General features: G+C 46.3%; 1 protein-coding gene across 1 annotated transcript; it reads right to left on the bottom strand.

Moving 5' to 3' along the window:
• Positions 1-253: 253 nt before the first annotated feature.
• Positions 254-6,989, bottom strand: mcm6l (MCM6 minichromosome maintenance deficient 6, like). Its single transcript, XM_039003426.1, has 17 exons — positions 6,895-6,989; positions 6,664-6,810; positions 6,203-6,313; positions 5,852-6,101; positions 5,570-5,735; positions 5,270-5,418; positions 4,998-5,148; positions 4,772-4,913; positions 4,360-4,501; positions 4,132-4,239; positions 3,840-3,995; positions 3,587-3,715; positions 3,298-3,459; positions 2,951-3,062; positions 2,685-2,861; positions 500-639; positions 254-376 (listed from the first exon to the last, which is right to left on the bottom strand). Exons 1-17 carry the CDS (start codon positions 6,987-6,989, stop codon positions 254-256), a joined length of 2,460 nt encoding a protein of 819 aa, XP_038859354.1.
• Between the last annotated feature and the right edge of the window lie 12,523 nt (positions 6,990-19,512).

Raw genomic sequence — 19,512 nt, 5'->3', positions numbered from 1 at the left:
CGTACAATGATAGGGGAAAGTGCACCATTTAGTGAGCACAACGCATTGCAAAAAATATATTTATTGAAATGCATAGACATGAGCAATATGACAAGTGTTCAATGTTTTTTAAGAGACAGTACATTGATAGTCAATAGCAACATGCCAGCAAAACAAGTTGACAGTAGGCTACTGTAGCTGCAATCACAAATTCCTTACAGATAAGCCTGCGTTCAATTACTTCCACAATATCTATGGCTGAGGTGGACCCTATCTAATCTTCCAGGATGTAATTGGGGTTGACCACTAAGAATGGGTCCTCTTCGATCACAGGTTCCTCTCCCTCATCACCAACTTTCTTCAGCCCAGTCTTCGTTAACTCTATGATAATGTGGTCCTGAAATGAACACAATACAGAGCATGTCACTCACCAATTTTACAAAACACTTTTGTTGTCAGATCAAAATCATAAATGTTCTTCAAAAGTCTTGGTGTGTCTTGTTTCCAATGCTTTACTTACATAATGGATTAGTCTGTGAAGCACTTTCTCTATAAGATTCTTCTTGGCAACCAGCTCAGCTTCTGACTCCATCTCACTCTCCATTTCTTTCAGGTACCAGTTAATCAGCTCGCTCATCTTCAGTGAGGACTCTTCATCAACTGTAAGAATGAAACATTTGTTAAACCTTGGCAAAACTAGTATCTTTTTGAATTCATGATATAAAAAAACCTTTGCAAAGTAACGTTTCAGTTTGTTAAAATGGTGAATCTGCAGTTGCTACATCTATTTTTTGACTTAATGATATATACACACATTGATTCTTGAAGTATATAACTTAGAAATGCCTCAAGCTTAATTCCATGTCACCCCATAAGAACCCAAAATATAAACTTGTTTTACTCCAATATTTGTAATACACTGCTCAAAAAAATAAAGGGAACACTTAAACAACACAATGTAACTCCAAGTCAATCACACTTCTGTGAAATCAAACTGTCCACTTAGGAAGCAACACTGACTGACAATACATTTCACATGCTGTTGTGCAAATGGAATAGACAAAAGGTGGAAATTATAGGCAATTAGAAAGACACCCCCAAGAAAGGAGTGATTCTGCAGGTGGTGACCACAGACCACTTCTCAGTTCCTATGCTTCGTGGCTGATGTTTTGGTCACTTTTGAATCCTGGCGGTGCTTTCACTCTAGTGGTAGCATGAGATGGAGTCTACAACCCACACAAGTGGCTCAGGTAGTGCAGCTCATCCAGGATGGCACATCAATGCGAGCTGTGGCAAGAAGGTTTGCTGTGTCTGTCAGCGTAGTGTCCAGAGCATGGAGGCGCTACCAGGAGACAGGCCAGTACATCAGGAGACGTGGAGGAGGCCGTAGGAGGGCAACAACCCAGCAGCAGGACCGCTACCTCCGCCTTTGTGCAAGGAGGAGCACTGCCAGAGCCCTGCAAAATGACCTCCAGCAGGCCACAAATGTGCATGTGTCTGCTCAAACGGTCAGAAACAGACTCCATGAGGGTGGTATGAGGGCCCGACGTCCACAGGTGGGGGTTGTGCTTACAGCCCAACACCGTGCAGGACGTTTGGCATTTGCCAGAGAACACCAAGATTGGCAAATTCGCCACTGGCGCCCTGTGCTCTTCACAGATGAAAGCAGGTTCACACTGAGCACGTGACAGACGTGACAGAGTCTGGAGACGCCGTGGAGAACGTTCTGCTGCCTGCAACATCCTCCAGCATGACCGGTTTGGCGGTGGGTCAGTCATGGTGTGGGGTGGCATTTCTTTGTGGGGGCGCACAGCCCTCCATGTGCTCGCCAGAGGTAGCCTGACTGCCATTAGGTACCGAGATGAGATCCTCAGAGCCCTTGTGAGACCATATGCTGACACATGCACATTTGTGGCCTGCTGGAGGTCATTTTGCAGGGCTCTGGCAGTGCTCCTCCTTGCACAAAGGTGGAGGTAGCTGTCCTGCTGCTGGGTTGTTGCCCTCCTACGGCCTCCTCCACGTCTCCTGATGTACTGGCCTGTCTCCTGGTAGCGCCTCCATGCTCTGGACACTACGCTGACAGACACAGCAAACCTTCTTGCCACAGCTCGCATTGATGTGCCATCCTGGATGAGCTGCACTACCTGAGCCACTTGTGTGGGTTGTAGACTCCGTCTCATGCTACCACTAGAGTGAAAGCACCGCCAGCATTCAAAAGTGACCAAAACATCAGCCAGGAAGCATAGGAACTGAGAAGTGGTCTGTGGTCACCACCTGCAGAATCACTCCTTTCTTGGGGGTGTCTTTCTAATTGCCTATAATTTCCACCTTTTGTCTATTCCATTTGCACAACAGCATGCGAAATGTATTGTCAATCAGTGTTGCTTCCTAAGTGGACAGTTTGATTTCACAGAAGTGTGATTGACTTGGAGTTACATTGTGTTGTTTAAGTGTTCCCTTTATTTTTTTGAGCAGTGTATATTGAGTAGACAAACACTGTATATCCTCAAAAGATTCTTAATCTATATTTTTTCTATCTATATATAATTTCTTCTTAATCTTGGTCAGTCAGTCCTTGCATCCATAGCTATTTCTATGAATTCCGAGAGTGGTTACATTTCTCCAGCCACATCCCTCAGCTTTTTACCAAAACAGTGGCAGGATGGAGCTTTGTTATTGTTTCAATGGCCCCTTTAAGCTCTTACTATCTTCCATCTTCTGCATGTGCAAAACAATGAGGTTGGAGACCCTTCTGTACTCAGCAAAGGTCATCTTGAGGGCAGGCTTGGCAGTGCTGGTCTTCTCCGGGCTGCCTGCCCCATGCTCTGTGTCCATAGCCTCCTCTGCATGATTGCCATTTGTGCCCATCCTGTCATTCTGATCTGGAGAGTGAGGGTGGCAATTTAATGTATACGTGTATCACTTTCAATAAATATATTATTGCACAAAGGTGAAAGTGACCGTTTCTTACCATTCATTTCACCATTGTCTTGTTCCTGGTCGAAGTTGATATCTGGGGAGTCGACGCGGATGACAGACTTATTCAATAGCCGGAAGGCCTCCTTAACGTGTTTAGGATGCACCTTTAAATAAGTAAAAACAAAGGGTTAAGATGTGTGTTGTACAGTCAATTTAACTTCAGATATCAGGCAAGCTTATTCATTACATGAGCAAAATTGCTGAACCACCTCTGTTATACAAACAACCATAATTATTAGCTTTAACAAATAATGAAGACAAAAATACAGTTTTATTCTACAATGTATAGGGCCCTATACATATGGGGATGTATACTTCAGTAGTAGGTGTCTGACCAACCTCATCTGAGCAGTAGAGCCTGGCCATGCCCTCAGATAGTCGGAGCATGCTCTCTAGCTGCCTGACGGTGATGCGCCAGGCTGACTTGGTGCTGCCGCTGCTGTCCCGCTGACGCAGACGCTTGTACTGGTCCACCACAAACTCTTTTGCCTCTGCTGTGATCTGGGGTCAAAGTGCACCACACCAACGACAGGGAACAGAAAGCATGTTACGGTAGGTAGGTCTTACTGAACGCTGCATCTAAGCAGCCCAACACGAGGAACACCAATGCAACAAGGGAAATTATAACCTTTGGTTTAAACTGACGAGCAAACAGTATGTATCTCTGAATCTCATCAGTGGCGTAGACTCGCTCCACAGACTCCATGTTTCTAAAGTGCAGGTCTACGATACGCCTGGCTACGGCATAATCTGTCACCTAGACCACAAGACAAAGGTGAAAATGCAAAATGTGTCAAGTTTCCAAAACACACATTTTCATTCAATATGGGCTTAATGTAGGAGTTGAAAAAGTTAGTGAAACCCTCCATTTTCCCTCTTACCTCATTGCACTCATCAATCAGAATGAAGAAGAGGTCAAATCTGGACATGATGGGTGCTGACATGTTGACGTTCTGTTTCAGAGACTTAGAGCGGTTGTATCTCCCGTCTATGGGGTTAGCAGCTGCCAGGATGGAGGTGCGAGCATTCAGAGTGGCCTGAACACAATACAGTCAAACAGCTCACAACTCAAACCACTGATACTCCCTCTGCACTGAGTAGTAATAAGTCTTGCTGAATTATAACAGGGAAATAAATTGTGTACAGCTACAGCACTATTCCCACATAGCATACCTTCACTCCAGCCTTAGTGATGGAGATGGTCTGCTGTTCCATGGCCTCATGAATGGCTACCTGGTCTTTCAGGTCCATCTTGTCAAACTCATCAATGCAACAGACTCCCTGTGGATGGTGATAAAGAACAGGACAAAGTTACATCAAAGTGCACAGTGCCCCCCAGAGGACATATGAACGAACTGAAACACATAAGATGACTGTCCCATACTCGAACACAATACTTACGTTATCTGCCAACATGAGGGCCCCAGCCTCGATGACAAACTCATGGGACTCCTCATCTTTCACTACAGCTGCCGTCAACCCGGCCGCGCTGCTGGCTTTCCCACTGGTGTAGACTGCCCTGGGCGCAAAGTCCTCCACGTGTCTGAGGTAGGGCATACCACACACATCCATCAGAGTTAAACACCGACCTTTATCCTCAAAACATCCACACCACTCTTTCTTCCATCATGTAGTAGGCTACATTGCTATGAGGAATAATGAGACCTCCAGAGACTAGCAACACAGGCTGTGCAACACTAGTAAACAACTCGAAATGCTTCTGTTAAATCTTTTTTTTTTCAAACTGGTTTGAGTTAAATTTCAAATGCAACATATGTAGGTTATACAAATAGGATAGTGCTTGGTGATTTACTTTAGGAACTGGCTCTTGGAGGTACTGGGGTCCCCAACAATGCAAACATTAATATCCCCCCTCAGAGATGTGCCCTCCATGGTCGTCTTGCCAACACCGCCAAAGAGCATCAATAGGATTCCACGCTTGATCTCATTATTCCCTGAAATATTCTCTCAGGTTAGGCAGTGCATTTCAACACAGATGTTTTAACAGTTTACATGACAAATCTATTCAATTTCCACACCATGGATAGTGGGGAAGAGGCTGGTGCAGAGGTTGTGGTAGAGGTTCTTGTCTTGACTCATCTCAAACACTTTCTCCCACTCCTGAACAGTCATCTGGTTCTTCACACTCTCTGCAGTCTGGTCTTCCTGGCGGAGATCTTTACCACCAAACTACACACAGGAACACAGTTTGTGGTTTACTATACATAGTCTCTAGATCCATCTCCCTCGCTAGAGGTATCTTCCCATGTTAAATACATTTTAAATAAATCTAAATAAATGTTTAACTAACCTGAGGGTTAGTGGGGGCCACGTAGCAGGCTAGGAAGGCCAGTCTGTAGGACAGATCCCTGACACCCAGAGCCTTCAGTCCCTGGATCCCATCTGCATCAAAGCCCTGCCTCCCCCCAGTCACTCTGCTGCTGGTCTCTGCCCTGGTGCCTGCAGTGCATACATGGAGAAAGTACAGGGGAGAATGTTACTATTATGCACCATCGCAGTGGTTTTTATTCAGGGTCAGGTATGACTTTGACCCTCAGAAGGCCATCTTGTGTGTATGAAAAGGCATGGTGTGTGGAGGGAAGTTCCTCACCTGACACAGCCAGGGCAGCGACGTCTGGTACGACGATCAGTGTGCCGGTAAAGTCACAGCGGTCCCCTGCCTGAGCCATCTCCACAGCCTCTGCCCTCAGGATCACCTCCACACTGCGGGGGATGGAGCCACGAGGCAGCTCCGCCTGGGTCTCCTGGATACGCACCTATATGAACACACATGCATACACAATTAGAGACCTGATATATCATGCTATGGTTTCCTTGTCTGCTGGAGGGTCAATCTGGCCTGGTGGACTCATGCAGTCCAACCTCTTCGTACCTTCTGAAAGTCCACAAAACGGGACTTGTTGGGGTCCAGCATGAAGTGACGTCGATTGGCACAGACTGGGTTCTTACAAATGTTGGGCTGGGTGTATTTAAACTGCTGCTCAACATCTTTCATAACCGACTGGCATTCCAGACACAGGAAGGTACCACTGACGAGCTCAGGGTGCACTGGGTGTGTCCTCACCACCTGGCCACTGATACGCAGTAGGGACCCGATCCGGGCCGTGGAGAGCTCTCGGATCCTGTCAAGGGACAATACAATCAACTTAACACTTAAGGTAAGTAATAATCTCATTAATTGTAATGTATTCAGAGAGATCTGGTTCAGTAGTTTGATCATTACTTTTGTCTTGATGGAAAGTCAGAGAAGGCCACATAGAACTCTTTGGCTACTGGCATGTTCCCATGATCTCTTGCAAAGTAACGCACTGCTCTGCATAGGAATGGGTATACCCTGGGGATGACAAAACATGGACAAGTAGCAGGTAGCCTAGTGTTTAGAGTGTTGGGCCTGTAACTGAAAGGGTCGCTGTTTCGAATAATCGAGCCAACAAGGTGAAAATTCTGTTTGTGCGCCCTTGACCAAGGCACTTAACCTTAATTTGCTCCAGGGGCACACTACTATGGCAGACACTGTAAAACACCACATTTTGATGCATCTATCTGGTGTGTGAAAATGAAACATCAAATGTATTCCCTTCGTGGATTGATTGGACAAAATTGAAATGTTCAGTAATTTGCTGGTTCAGTGGAGAATTAGAATGAGTTTTTTGGCCAGGCCTACCAAATTAGAATTTAAATTACCTGTAATACTCCTCCTGAATGGTGGTAGCTAGTTGCTGATTGAAGTGCTCAATGTTGGTGAAGTTTACAGTCAGTGTGTTTCTCTCTGGTCGAATGAGCTCCTCAGCATCAGGATGATACAAAAGCTCCCCGTTTGTGTCCTGAAACCTGTGTGTAAAAGTGAGGGGTGAGTTTACACATTGATTATCACTAGTATTAAGCGCTATTATTGGGCTCGTCCAAACAACTTACTCCTCCAAGAACTCAAGAAATAACTTCTGACATTTTTCTGAAAGGTCATCTTTTACTGAAACTCCTGCAGTGCTAGTCTCAGCTCCAGGCTCCATCCTGAAAGAATATGACAGTTCTATTGATGGAAGAGGGAACTTCGCTTGCCAACCTCCCCTGCACGCTGATGGAGAAACAATGCACACAGGTGTGCCATCGAGTAAAATTGGCATTTAGCTCCGCCCACAACTGCACCTCTTGAGGAGAAAAAACTAAAGCTGCGTTCACACAGGCAGCCCAATTCTGATCTTTTTTTCACTAATTGATCTTTTCATATCAGATGTTTTTCAGAGCTGATCTGATTGGTCAAAAGACTAATTAGTGAAAAAAATATGAGAATTGGGCTGCCTGTCTAAAGCCTTGTTCACACTGGCAGATTGAAGTGACTCAAATACTATTTTCCCATATGAAAAATTATATAATAATAATAATTTACTCAACTTCTATCGAGCTGTTCATTACAGTGCTTGAAAAAGCAAACAAGAATCAAACAATACAGATATATGATCTGGAGTCTAGACCATGATTTTCAGACAGAGTTAAAAGTTTTGAGTATTTCAAGCCTCCAACAGACAGTCAATACTGACAAATACATTATTGTAACATGTACATCTATTTACCTGTATGTAAATTACAGATATTTAAATATATGTTTGAACCTTGTGTATGATACCTTCAGAAACTATTCACAACCCTTGGCTTTTTCCACATTTTGTTGTGTTACAGCCTAAATTGGATTACATTTAGATTTTGTGTCAATGGCCTACACACAATACCCCATGATGTCAAAGTGGAATTATGTTCAGAAATCTTTACAAATTAATAAAAAATGAAAAGCTGAAATGTCTTCAGTTAATAAGTATTCAACCCCTTTGTTATGGCAAGCCTAAAGTTCCTTAGTAAACATTTGCTTAACAAGTCACATAAGTGGACTCACTCTGTGTGCAATAGTGTTTTAACATGATTTTTGAATGACAACGCCATCTCTGTACCCCACGCATAAGATTATATGTAAGGTCCCTCACTCGAGCAGTGAATTTCAAACACAGATTCAACCACAAAGACCAGGGAGGTTTTGCAATGCCTTGCAAAGGGCACCTACTGGTAGATGGGTAAAAAAAAAAAAAAGCAGACATTGACTATCCCTTTGAGAAGGGTGAAGTTATTATTTACACTTTGGATGGTGTATCAATACACCCAGTCACTACAAAGATACAGGTGTCCTTCCTAACTCAGTTGCCAGAGGTGAAAGAAACAGCTCAGGGAGTTCACCATGAGGCGAATGGTGACTTTAAAACAGTTACAAGTTTAATGGCTGTGAGAGGAGAAAACTGAGGATGGATCAACATTGTATAATGAACAAAAATATAAATGCAACATGCAACAATTTCAAAGATTTTACTGAGTTACGGTTCATATAAGAAAATCAGTCAATTGAAATAAATTCCTTAGGCCCTAATCTATGGATTTCACATTACTGGGAATACAGATACGCATCTGTTGGTCACAGATTCGTAAAGTATTCAGACCCCTTCACTTTTTCACATTTTTGTTACGTTACAACTGTCGTGACTTTACTTTCATTAATCTGATGACTGTTATTTATTTAATCCACTAACTATGTTTAATTGTTACCTGATTAAATGAATCATGTAACAATAAAGTCATTAGGAATTTGGGGCACCACGGAAGAGGTTGTTTAAAGAATTAAACTCTAATGTCTTTACCTATCACATCCATAACAGTCAAAGTATTAATCATTACCTCTTCTTTTACCATTCCGAACAGTCGTAACCATCTTGGATCTGCAAAATCCCCAGTCTCACTCATAATTCAGTATTACACAAATTGGTTTAATTATTTATTTACTAGCTAATGAAATAATAACACAGAATGCACACACACACTTACTACATGAGACAAAATTCCCTAGCGGATTGACACAATAAAGCATTTTACCCAACGACATAGAGAGAGAGAGAAGAAGGCACTTATTATCGACATTCTATAACTATTCTCACATTAATCATATACTTTGCACACAAACCGTTTGGAAAAAGAAATCATGAATATATTTATGTATGGTTGGCTTTGTCCGTCGTGTTGTCCTGAACAGAGCTACAGAGTTCACTCTTCAATTTGCTCCTGAAGCTGCTTATTTGAAGATAAGCCAGCCGTGCCGATGGTTCCAGTGGGGTGATGAGAGTAGTGTATGGTTATTTGAGACTCCTAGTAGGATGGGATGGTTTGAAGAGTTCAAGATATTTGACTCAGGACAGCTAATCAGCTGTACCAGTGATTGTCTGAGAGGGGAGTTTGTCGCCTCTTCCTCCTCATGTTGATAATTCAGGGTTCAGGATTCAGACCACTTTGGACATGAGCAGTAAGGCTCGGATTGTCCACAAGAGGTCACAATGTCCTTCTTTTTAGTTGTCCATGGCTTCAATGACTTGTCATGTCATCTGGAGCAGAACTTCCACTCGTTCTGGAAGATTGGTCCTCTGAAGACAGGCTAATAAGCCATGTCGATGATCCCCAGTGGGGTGATGAGAGCAGTGTAGTAGATGATGGTTTGAAGAGAGTAATAGGATGGTCTTACTTAAATTGACTTTCCTAGATACCGTACTTAGGACAGCTAATCAGTCGTAACAGTGATTGTTAGCGAGGCAACGTTATCGTCTCCACCTCGTGTTGATTCTCAGGGTCCTAACCACTAGAGACATGAACTGCAGCTCGAGTCTTCTTGCTCTAAAGAAAGGTAAGTTTATTTCTTCACCTCGTGTTGAGGTTCAAAGTTCCAACCATTTCAAACATGTATTTACCGCTCCACGCTTTTCTGGTCCAAAGGTTGATTTCTCTTCCAAGCCTTTATGCACTCTTGGTCAAAAGGGCGTTCCGTCATGCTGACAAGCTCTCTGACCTCACTCGGGGCGTGGCTAGTTACTGTTCAAAGTATTATCAAAAACAATGATCTCATTATAAAACTAAATCACATGTGGTAAACCGTGGGGTGTTGGGTTGAGCATGCAGAGATTGACACAGAGACAGGGAGGTTTTAGTCCGCAAAAACAACTTTACTATGACAGAAAATAAACATAACACTTAAGTTTGGTTCGGTCCTTCTTTTCTACTTTTGCTCGGTGTCGGTCTCTCCCCGTTCTCCCTCCACAGCTGGTTGGAACTTTCCCCTAATTACCTCCACTTGGAGCTGTCCGTGTCGGAGTGCCCAGCTCCCGTATTCCCAGCAGAGGGAGCCAACGTCGCCTCACATACCTCTCCTCTATTACCATCCCCCGGGGTAGACCTCCTGGGATACCACCCCCCCTAGCCCTGACTGGGAGGGAGGCATGCTCAGGGCTAGGTTAGCAGCCCTCCTGGAGAGGGCGTCCGCATTGCCGTGCTGGGCCCCTGACCTGTGGATGACAGAGAAATAGAATCGCTGTAAGGACAGGAACCAGCGGGTGACACGGTCATTCGTGTACTTACCTCTTGCTATCCACACAAGGGGGGCATGGTCAGTGATCAGGGTGAACTTCCTACCGAGGAGGTAATACTTGAGGGTGTCCAGTGCCCACTTCACGGCGAGGCACTCCTTCTCGACAATCAAGTATTTCTTCTCCCTCGGGAGGAGCTTCCTGCTGACATACATGATTGGGTGCTCCTTGCTTTCCTGCTCTTGGGACAAAACGGACCCTACCCCTGTGTCAGATGCATCTGTCTGGACCAGGAGGTTTTTGAGAAGTCCGGGGTGACGAGTACCGGGTGCGAATATAACGCATCCTTCAGGGCCTGGAACGCCGCCTCTGTGTCCTCCATCCATTGCACCATCTGGGGTGGTCGTGCCTTCGTTAAGTCTGTGAGGGGAGAAGCTATTGCAGCAAAGTTAGGTACAAATCTACCGTAGTGCCCTGCTAACCCCAGGAATTACTTCACCTGCCTCTTGGTTCGGGGGACCGGCCATCCCCTAATGGCAGCGATTTTTTTTATTGGGGTTTCACATTTCCCCTCCCAATCTGATAGCCCAGGTACTCCACCTCGGCGTAGCCCAGCTTGCACTTGTTTGGGGTTCATGGTCAGACCTGCATACCGTAGCGCATCAACCACGGCCTGTAACCTACAAAGATGTGACTCCCAACTGTCACTGTGCACAATTATGTCATCCAGATAAGCGGCTGCGTATTCACTATGCGGCCGCAGGACGCGGTCCATGAGTCGCTGAAAGGTTGCTGGTGCCCCGTTGAGCCCGAAAGGCAGAACCCGGTAGTGGTATAACCCCCCCGGGGTGAAGGCAGTCTTCTCCCAGGAGGCCGCTGCCAGTGGCACCTGCCTGTACCCCTTCGTCAGGTCCAAGGTGCTGACGTATCTCGCCATCCCCAAGCGGTTGATCAGTTCGTCCACCCGGGCCATGGGGTAGACATCAAACTTACTGACCTCGTTCAGGCCCCGGAAGTCATTACAGAAGCGGACAGTTCCGTCCTGTTTCGGAACCAGCACTATGGGGCTAGACCACTCACTATGTGACTCCTCTAGTACCACCATTTCTAGCATTGTCGTCACTTCCCGCTGGACCGCCACCCTCCGGGCTTCTGGTATCCGGTATGGCCGTTTACGCACTTTTTCTCCCGAACGGGTTGGATATGATATTCCATGAGATCCGTGCGCCCCGGCAACTCGGAGAACATGTCCGTATTCCGCTGGACCAAGTCTCTGAGCTCTTGTCATTGGGTCGGGCTGAGGTCTTCCCCCATTGCAACTTCGACCGAGGGCAGGCCCTGCTGCGAAGGGGTGTTGGCTGCTCTTCCCAGACCCCCTTGGCTAGGTACAGCAGCCCGCAGGGCCGACGGCCATACAGAAGCTTAAAGGGGGAGAACCCCGTGGATGCTTGGGGTACCTCGTGCACTGAAAACATCAGGTGGGGCAGTAGCTGGTCCCATTTCCTCCCGTCTCTCTCGATGACCTTTCTCAGCATCTGTTTTAGGGTCTTATTGAAGCTTTCCACCAGCCCGTCCGTTTGTGGATGGTACACACTGGTCCTCACCTGTTTTATTCGTAACAGACTGCAGACATCTTTCATCACACGAGACATGAACGTGGTGCCCTGGTCCGTCAGGATTTCCCGCGGAATACCCACCCGGCTAAATAAATGGAGGAGCTCCCGTGCTATACCTTTTGCTGCCGCCATGCATAGCGGGATTGCCTCAGGATACCGGGTGGCGTAATCCACGATTACCAGGATATATTGGTGTCCCCTCACGGTCTTCACCAATGGACCCACCAGATCCATTGCCACCCGCTCGAATAGCACTCCTATAATGGGCAAGGGAACCAAAGGGTATCTATTATGCACCCTTGGAGCTGTGATCTGGCACTCCGGGCAACTACGGCAGTAGTCCTCCACGGCACGCTTGACTCCGGGCCAGTGGAACCGTTTCCCGATCCGCTCCCTGGTTTTCTCCATCCCCAAGTGTGCCCCTAGCAGGTGGGTGTGGGCAAGCTGCAACACAATCCTAACATACTGGCTGGGTATAAGTCCTTTTTCTCCCCATTTTGCTTTACTACCTGATACAATAAATTATGCTTGATTGCGAAGTGGGGGTAGCGTCAATCACTTACCCCAGACATCCACCGCAATCACCTTAGCGTTCTGGAGATTGGGGTCTTCTAACTGGGCCGTCCCGAGCTGACCCGTGAGGATTCCCGTGTCGGGAGGTCCGTCTAGGGCCTCCACCTCCATAAAGGGGAGCCTGAAGTCTTCCTCGCACGGTGGCTCGCTTGCCGGAGCGGGGTCGTCTCACTCCTCCGGGTCCGACTCGGGCCCAGTGGACAACTCTCGTGGCGGGGGTTGGGTTGCACAGGCCACCATCCTTTTTACTTTTCTTCCTACCTCCCATGCACGCCTCCCCAGGTCCCTCCTCCACAGTGCCTGGAAGAGAGGGCAGTCTCGACCGAGGAGAATGGACACGAGTAGGTTAGGAACAGCTCCCACGCGCATCTGGCACTCCCCACTTGGGGTGGTTATCCTCACTGGCACCGTTGGGTACCTCTTTGTGTCCCCGTGTACACAGGACACTGTCACCTCATCGTCCCCCGGTTTCTCCTTCCCCTCTCGTGTGAGCCACTGCGGGTGGGCCAGGATCACCAGGATCACCATGCTGCCAGAGTCCAGCAGAGCGCTGGTGTCGATGCCATCGATTCGCACAGGAACCATCGGAGGGGCCGTCTCAGTGTGCGCCCAACAGGAGGTGAAGTAACTTGTCATCCGGGTTACCCCAGAGCTGGGGGATGTGGAGGGCATGGCCTCCTCCCGGCTGGGACAGCTTCACACGAGGTGCCCCGGCTCACCGCACTCATAGCAGCGTCTCTGATCTGGGTCCAGCAGCCGCCGACGTCATCGGTTTGGGTCACCCTCCCGCTTCACAGCCTCGGCTGGTTCCGCCCGGGCCCCCGTCAGCCCCTCGCCTCTCTTTGTGTTGTTTGTCCCCCTCGCCGCGTCTCCTCTCTCCGCTCGGGCCCCTCTCAGCAGGTCCTGGGTGTTCTGATGAATTTCCACCGCGGTCAGCAATTCCTCCAGGCACTGGGGGTTCTGCATGCTCACCGTCTTCTTCATCTCGTATGGCAGGGCCTGAAGGTATTTATCCAGGACAAACTTGTCGAGCATCGGGAGGGACGGTACTTCCGTCTGTAGCCAGCCCTTGGTCAGGCGCACCAGGTCGCTCATCTGAGCACGGGGGGAAAGGTTGGGGTCAAAGGCCCAGTCGTGGACCAGTTGTGCACGGCGTGCGAGATTGAACCCATAACGGCTCAGGATCTCCCATTTGAGTCCCTCATAATTCGCGACCTGGTCAGCGTTCAAATCAAAGTAGGCCTTCTGGGCCTTCCCAGAGAGGTAGGGTGCCAACAGGCTGGCCCACTTGGGCTTGGGCCATCCTTCCTTCCTCTCGAAGGTGTACAAATGCGACTCCATGTCATCTTCCTCCCTTAACTGAACCAGGAACTGATTCGGGCCAGACTCCTGAGCCCTCCCAACCTTCAACTGGGCTACCTCCGCTACCAGTCTGCGGTTTTGTTGTTGCTGCTCTTCCAGTGCTTGCTCCTGGAGAGCCTGTTGCTTCTGCTGGCTGAGGATGAACTGAGCCACCAACTCCTCCATGGTAATCTCCGTACACTCGACCCCACGGTACTCAAAGCTACTGAGACTTCCACATTCTCCACTATATGTGGTAAACCGTGGGGTGTTGGGTTGAGCGTGCAGAGATTGACACAGAGACAGGGAGGTTTAAGTCCGCAAAAACAACTTTACTATGACAGAAAATAAACATAACAAAGAAAATCACTTAAGTTTGGCTCGATCCTTCTTCTCTACTTTTGCTCGGTGACGATCTCTCCCCGTTCTCCCTGAAGGTGTGCCACAGTGCTCCTTTTATTTGGCCTCCACAGCTGGTTGGCACTTTCCCCTAATTACCCCCACTTGGAGCTGTCCATGTCGGCGTGCCCAGCTACCGTATTCCCAACAGAGGGTGCCAATGTCGCCTCACGTACCTCACGTACCATCCCCCGGGGTAGACCTCCTGGGATACCACACACATTACTATCTCAACAAAAATATACTAATAATTTGTCATATTATACGCACAACATTTTGGATGAAAACTTGACCGATAAAGGGGATCTACTTTTCAAGTTACAGTATTTCCGTTATACAGTTTTTAATGACATCACAATATGAAAATCAATATTACATTCGTTTTCCATAGTTCCCCACTGACCATTCTCCACATTGTTATGTTAGAAATATTGTTCCGGTATTCAGTTTTTGGATGTTAAAGTCTAGTTACATTTACGATCGAGTGTGAGCTGTCAACCCAGCAGTTCCCTCCTTCCCCCTTTGCGGGTGGGAGAGGGTTTGGTTATTGGCAACCATTGCCAAGCTGATCTGAGCCATTTGATCCTCACAGGACAGTCATGACACAGCCTTATTCTAAAATAGATGAAGTAGTTTTTTTCCCTCATCAATCTACACACAATACCCCATTATGACAAAGCAAAAGCAGGTTTTTATAAATGTTAGCAAATGTATTACAAATAAACTGAAATATCACATTTACATATACATATTCAGACCCTTTACTCAGTACTTTGTTGAAGAACCTTTGGCAGCGATTACAGCCTCAAGTCTTCCTGGTTATGACGCTACAAATTTGGCACACCTGTATCTGGGAAGTTTCTCCCATTCTTCTCTGCAGATCCTCGCAAGCTCTGTCAGGTTGGATGGAGAGCATCGCTGCACAGCTATTTTCAGATCTCTCCAGAGATTTTTGATTATATTCAAGTCCGGGCTCTGGCTGGGCCACTCAAGGACATTCAGAGACTTGCCCCAAGCCACTCATGCATTGTCTTGGCTGTGTGCTTTGGGTCTTTGTCCTGTTGGAAGGTGAACCTTCACCACGGTCTGAGGTCCTGAGCGCTATGGAGCAGGTTTTAATCAAGGATATCTCTGTACTTTGCTCCATTCATCTTTCCTTCGATCCTGACTAGTCTCCCAGTCCCTGCCGCTGAAAAACATCCCCACAGCATGATGTGGTTTCCTCCAGATGTGAAGCTTGGCATTCAGGTCAAAGAATTCAATTATGGTTTTGTTAGACCAGAGAATCTTGTTTCTCATGGTCTAAGAGTCCTTTAGGTGCCTTTTGGAAAACTCCAATTAGGTCTTTACGATGGATTAAATGATATGACATGCCATTTTATAAAATCAATTCTCTGTAAATAATATTGCCTGATTCAACTAATCATGTAAATGTAATTAACTAGGAAGTCAGGGCACCACGGAAGAATGTTTATAGAGCCGTTGTCTTCTGAATAAACTCTTAAAGACCTGGTAATCTTTTATATCAATAGCAGTCAAATTAATCGTCACCTTAATCGTCACCTCATAATCGTCACCTTATTCTCATCTGAACGTCGTAAAATTATTGGTTACCTTCACGAACCCTGGCTAACAAGTTGAATCAGCAATACAAAATTTGGTTTAATTATTTATTTAGAATTACATATACACAGGATGGAACATTGATTACTAATTATGTCATAAAAGAAAACGTCCCTAGCGGACAAAACCGATATGACGGCTGGTTACACAAAGAAAGGGGGTTGGGTTTGAAAGAAAGAGCGGGAAGACTGAGGAACAAAAGGATTGGGTCTCTATCTGACCTTATAAAGCTATGCTATCGTAAATACACAATCTTATGTATTATAAATAACTGCCCATTCGGAAAAGGAAAATGCAAGAAATATATTTACTCTGAGCTGCGCTTCGATAGATTAGTCGAAGATGGAAGGCTGGGTTGCCTAGCAAAGCTCTCCCTTGTCCTTTGAAGAATATTTCTGGGCGAATACGTTGTAGTCTGTCGTCGTGTCGTAGAACGGTTACGTTGTAGTACCCTGTCGTCGTGTGGTAGAACGATATGTTGTAGTATCCTGTCGTTCTGAAGAGATTGTCCGTCCTTTCCTAGGCCACACACGTTTACAGCTGCTGCTGATAACTCGACATCTAGGATGTATCACTTCTTTAGTGAATAAGAGTTCAACATTCATACCAAGTTGACATACTAAGCTCATGCTATATTCTGGCTGGTATAGTCAAAATTCATCCTTCCAGCGTGGCGATCGTCACCTCCATGTTGAAATTAGCCCTTTTAAACGTATGGACACCAGTCCTCACGTCGTCGGGAACACAATGTTAATTTCGTAAGGTTGTAGTTGATATTAGCTTTTTAAATGTATGGACATCAGTCCTCACGTCATCGAGAACACAATGTTAACTTCGTAAGGTTGTAGTCATTCAACCATTCGCAACCAGAGCTCACGCTGAGGTTGGCTTAGTCCACTGTGAATTGGGTCACGGTGGCTCTTATAGAAATGTAGAAAAGGGGTTGGTTCATAATTTCCAATCAATGCCTATTCACGTGGGCGTGGCCACTGAGTGAGCATATTTTACTTATGAAAACAATTCTCTCATTTTGAAGGATAAAATTACATTTCATTTTTTCACAAATAGTTTCATATTTAAACATTTAATTGCACCACAATTCCATGTGAATCTGATAACTAGAATGTGTAGACTTTCCAAGATACAATTTATGTCGTCCTATCATCAGTAACAACTGATCTGACATTATATTTTTTAAGTACCAACGGATACTTTCAACTGGTTGGATTACCGAAATATTGTTCCGTTCCCAACCTTTTGATGTTACCATACTCTCTCTATGTTAACAAAGGGCTTTCCAAGAGTCCATTCTGTAGAGCAGAGAGAGAAAAGGGAGAAAGCTATTTATGGGGGTCATAAACCTCACCAACAGGGCAACTTCATGACAGATGTCATGTGCCTTATACTGAGGAGTGGCTTCTGTCTGGCCACTCTACCATAAAGGCCTGATTGTTGGAGTGCTGCAGAGATGGTTGTCCCAGGCGAGCAGGTGTCCACATACTTTTGGTTATTTTCATATCAACTCAATGATTAAACTTTTACCTGCAAAACGCCACTTAGGGAACCTAACACCTCGATCACACCGGCAGTGTCATTGGGTTTTGGTACACCAGAAGTGCATTGATTTCTAATGGAACGCTGCGTTTGCCTTGCAGCATTGCTTTGCAGAAGCAGTTGCTGTGCGTTCTCTGTGGTGTATACATTTGATTTATCGAACGTATGCATCAAATTGTATACGTAGACGACTTGACAGAAATGGTAGCAGAAGGTGAATTTTGAACTTTTGTTGCACATGCATCCAGATAATGTGGTGTACCCTTTTGCGCAATAACGTAATGCTGTAGGTGTGATCGAGGTGTGAAAGGCGCTGCATGTTCAATCCAATGTCTGCATTGGCCGTGCAGCATTTATGGTGATATGGCCTCTGCAGAAGTCAGGGCATTCATACTTCTTGTGCTTCGCTGAGCAGCGCAGAGCTGGTGTGAAGGAAGTTGTCAAGTAATTGAGTTTGTGTTTATACAGGACCTCCCGCCCTCACCTACCATCAACCAACCTTGTCAATGGAGAGCCATACGGAGCCACCATCCCACCCTCAGCCTGGACTGTCTTCCCGACAATGCACACCTTTACAAAGAGGCAGTCCCCACCTTGCCAGGACGTTAAAGGATTGCCAGTCCACCTCACCCCACAGGAGCAACAGAACAGCCACCAACTCCCTGAGACATATCAAACGCTCCTTTAGACCTGCATCTGGTGGTGGTCTAACCAGGTCCGCCTCAGCAAAGATCTACCAGACCAGGCCCGCCTTAGCACAGCTCAACTAGATCCGGCCCATCACAACACAACACAGCTCAACCAGACCCGGCCCATCACAGCACAGCTCTCTCAGACAAGGCCCACCTCAACTCAGCCCAGCTCTTCACAGCACGACCACGACATTAGGGTCTGGCAAAACACTGTTGAGGGTAGTGCACCACATGATGCAGTCCACACCATGTATCATTCACATCATCAGCCCTCATATTCTGAGAGTTTGGCGCTTCACCAGCCACACTGCCCTCCACACCACTCTCCTCAAGTCCACCCACAACCTCCCTCCCAGGCTAGTTTTAGTTACTCTCTCTACTCCCATCCCCAGAACAGGCCTGGGACACTCCTTCCCCCTATGGCAGCCCCACCCTGCAACAGGAGCCACACCAAGGCCTCCTGTGCACACTCAGAATAGATTATTGGCAGCCATTCCGATCCCCTGCAGCAGCGCCACTCCTTTGGCAGGAGCTTCAGCTGGGTGGACAGAACTCTGCCAACACTGCTCTCCCAGTTCCCGCCCCAGCCACTGCATCCAGCGACTTGAAGGAAGTATGTCAAATGCTCAGTCTTCTCTGCTCTCACGTGGTTGGCATGGACCTTGGCAAAGTCTCAGCTCACTCAACAAATAGCTGCAGATGACCCTATGCTCTTATGGGAATGAGCTGAATACCCCCTCTGACTTTAGATATTGTAGGGGGCTTGGGCTAATGCACATAAATGTGCGAAATCTGATTTAAAAATGGATACAATTGACATTTGGTTACAGGACTCATTCTGGTTCTCTCTGAAACATTGTTAAATGATTCTGTATTTGATGAAACATTGAAGTAAATGATTCTAATGAATTTAGATGTGACAGATTACAGAAATGGGAGGAGTGGCCATACATGTAAAATCTAATTTGATGGCGTTCCAATCTTTAAATATTTCTGTTCGCAAGAAATTTGAGCTCCTGGTTGTAGATGTGTCCATAAACAACATTTTGGAAAACAGTATATGTACGGAAGCGTACAAATTCCCCTTCTTCCCTGCCTAAGAAAGTTCTGTCTGACTCTGGCATCATAACTGAGAAGAATGGAATAAGTGCTGCTTTTAATCATAATTTTATCTTGGCAGGCTTTTTATTTGAGAGAAATGGTGCTTTAAATTGATCCTGGTCAGTCAATCGAGGGCTCTTCCCTCTGCCAGCCTCTAGCTGACTCAACGGTTAACCTGTCAACTTCTAGTGAATCTTTGTTTTCATTTCAACAATTTACTATCTGTGATGTGCTAGATGCCTTGCTTAA

Source organism: Salvelinus namaycush, chromosome 11 (genome assembly GCF_016432855.1).
Source record: "Salvelinus namaycush isolate Seneca chromosome 11, SaNama_1.0, whole genome shotgun sequence".
Taxonomy (NCBI): domain Eukaryota; kingdom Metazoa; phylum Chordata; class Actinopteri; order Salmoniformes; family Salmonidae; genus Salvelinus; species Salvelinus namaycush.
This window is presented reverse-complemented; position numbering and strand designations above follow the sequence as displayed.